At 44.4% G+C, this 2,500-nt stretch overlaps 1 protein-coding gene across 2 annotated transcripts in view; it reads left to right on the forward strand.

Annotated features, from left to right (window-relative positions):
• LOC125293788 (kazrin-A-like) overlaps positions 1–2,500 on the forward strand; it is a 208,759-nt gene that overhangs the window by 198,920 nt on the left and 7,339 nt on the right. The window contains exon 8 of one of the 2 annotated variants that reach the window (XM_048241911.1): positions 1,437–1,607. The exons of the other annotated variant lie outside the window; for it this stretch is intronic. Within the exon in view, the coding sequence (XP_048097868.1) occupies positions 1,437–1,607 (171 nt within the window). The remainder of the gene's footprint in view (positions 1–1,436; positions 1,608–2,500) is intronic. 2 annotated transcript variants of the gene reach the window in all.

Raw genomic sequence — 2,500 nt, forward strand, 5'->3', positions numbered from 1 at the left:
TCTCCATCTCTCCACCCCTCTCATTTACCCAATAAGATGTCAGGTTCCAGCTGTTGTCTCTGTAAGTGTCAGGGGGTGTGATAGAACACACACACACACACATGAAAACACACACATGAAAATACACAGTGTTATTTTCAAGGCACACCCTCTGCTGTCAGAACAGCTTTCCACCTAGGTCTATATGTATGTCCTTGTGTGTATATGTGTATACGTGTGTGTGTGTGTGTGTGTGTGTGTGTGTGTGTGTGTGTGTGTGTGCTGTCTTTCTGTCCTTAATGGACAGCTTCACTCACCACTGTCACTCAGCATTTAACACTCACTGCTGTCTATCACTAACTTCTCTCTAGTGTGTGTGTGTGTGTGCTGTCTTTCTGTCCTTAATGGACACTTCAGCTTCACTCACCACTGTCACTCAGCATTTAACACTCACTGCTGTCTATCACTAACTTCTCTCTAGTGTGTGTGTGTGTGTGTGTGTGTGTCCTTGTGTTTCTGTATTTGTGCATATGCGTCTGTCTGTCTGTCTGTCTTCTAGTATGTTTAAGTATGTTTATCTGTCTGTCTCTCTGTCATTGATTTGTGTGTGTGTGTGTGTGTGTGTGTGTGTGTGTGTCTTAGAGCCAAAGACACACAGAAAGCAAGAGAGTGGTAATGGACTGGAAATTAGAATCTAAAACACATTTGCTCTTGTTTCCTTTTGTTTCCATGGTGATTTGTAATAATTTTGTTTCTGTTATGTTTCTTTGATCATCTTTATTTTAAAGCAGTTCAGTTTCCACTCTAGAGCTCTGCGCAATGTGCGTGTGTGTACAGTTTGTGTTTGTGTCTGTGTATGTGTGTGTGTGTGTGTGTCTGTGTGTGTGTGTGCGGGGTGTGTGTGTGTGTGTGTGTGTGTGTGTGTGTGTGTGTGTGTGTGTGTGTGCAGGGCTGTGCTCTGTTTTCGTGTATGTGTTGTAGTTTTGTTGCTGATTTGTTGTTGTTGTTGTTGTTGTTATTTTGGGGGAGGGGGGGTTCTCTGTATGGTGTGTGGGGTATCCAGTGAGGTGCATTGTTGTTCAGACATGAGATGTGTGTTGTGTTTGTTTGTGTGAGAGTGTGGTTGTGTGTTTATGAAATGCCACAGTAGATGATGGCTGCATGAGTGTGTGTGTGTGTGTGTATCTGGATCTGTGTGTGTGTGTGTGTGTGTGTATCTGTGTCTGTGTGTGTGTGTGTGTGTGTGTGTGTGTGTGTGTGTGTGTGTGTGTGTGTGTGTGTGTGATGTTTGTGTTACAGAGTGGATCTGTAAATGGTTTTGTGTTCGTGTCTTCTGAGAAAATAAGCTTTGCTTTGTGGCTCAGCAGCTGTGTGTGTATGTGTGTGTGTGTGTGTGTGTGTTTGCACCGGCACCCGTGTGTGTGTGTGTGTGTGTGTGTGTGTGTGTGTTTCCTCAGATGGGCAGCGTAATGGCCCAGCGTGTGGAAAGCAGAGCGTTAAGTCGCTCCGTGGAGCGGCAGTGCCAGGGTTCACCCAGGGCCATGTCGGTAAGACGAGCTCAGACTGACAACCCCTCCCCCTCCTCTGATTGGCTCAACTGGTGGTTTGTCCCGCCCCTTGCCCCCATGGTCAGTCAGGAGTGTGTGTGTGCGTGTGTGTGTTCGTGCACGTGTGTAAGCCCTTCTCTAGTCTTACACTAGAGCTGTGATCCCCTAATAAGCATGTATAAGCAGCATATGAACATTCAGACACAGAGAAGCATGCTCTGTAGGTGTGTGTGTTTATAACTGTTATAGCTGTTTACAGATGACCGGTCAGAATGTTTATATGGTGCTTATAACTGTACACAGCTGAGATGGAAAGTTGTGTCATGCTTATCAATCCCTTCCAAAGACCCATGGTACAGACCGGACAATGGCTCCAGCACAAAGAATCACACAAACTCCAGACTTGACAGACAGACAAACACACACCCGCACACGCATATGTATAGTGAAAGGATAATTCCTGTATTTAGCACTGAGTCCCTTTTCTGGTTTGCTTTGGATGAACTACAGTAGAGTGGTGGACACTGAAATTTTGATGATGGGTCCTGTCTTGACTTTCTGACTCGTTGTGAATCGCCTTTCACTGTTTCAGAGTGGCTGGCTATGGGCATGCACAAACATGTCCTTAAAACAACCCTTAACGTTCGTTTTCAAAAGCGTGCAACTCACCGAGTGGTTAGTGATGTTCGTTGATGTTCCAAAACAAGTAGCGCAGTGAAATACAATTTCTGTCGTGTTTTATTTGGCATTTTGTAAAATCCCATTGATTTCTGTTGGAAGACTCATTGCTCGTTAATATTACTGCACTATTGGAAACGGAAAGGGGGTCTGTTTACGTTTGGTTGTAGTCTTTCCGCGAGACCTTCTTTTACTGTCTATACTTCAGACTCAAATATTGAGTGGAAGTTTATACACGGTTGTGAGGTATCTGAAAAAATAGTTCCACAATAGCAAATAACACGGATTGAAATCAT

The sequence above is a fragment of the Alosa alosa genome, chromosome 4 (genome assembly GCF_017589495.1).
Source record: "Alosa alosa isolate M-15738 ecotype Scorff River chromosome 4, AALO_Geno_1.1, whole genome shotgun sequence".
Lineage (NCBI taxonomy): Eukaryota > Metazoa > Chordata > Actinopteri > Clupeiformes > Clupeidae > Alosa > Alosa alosa.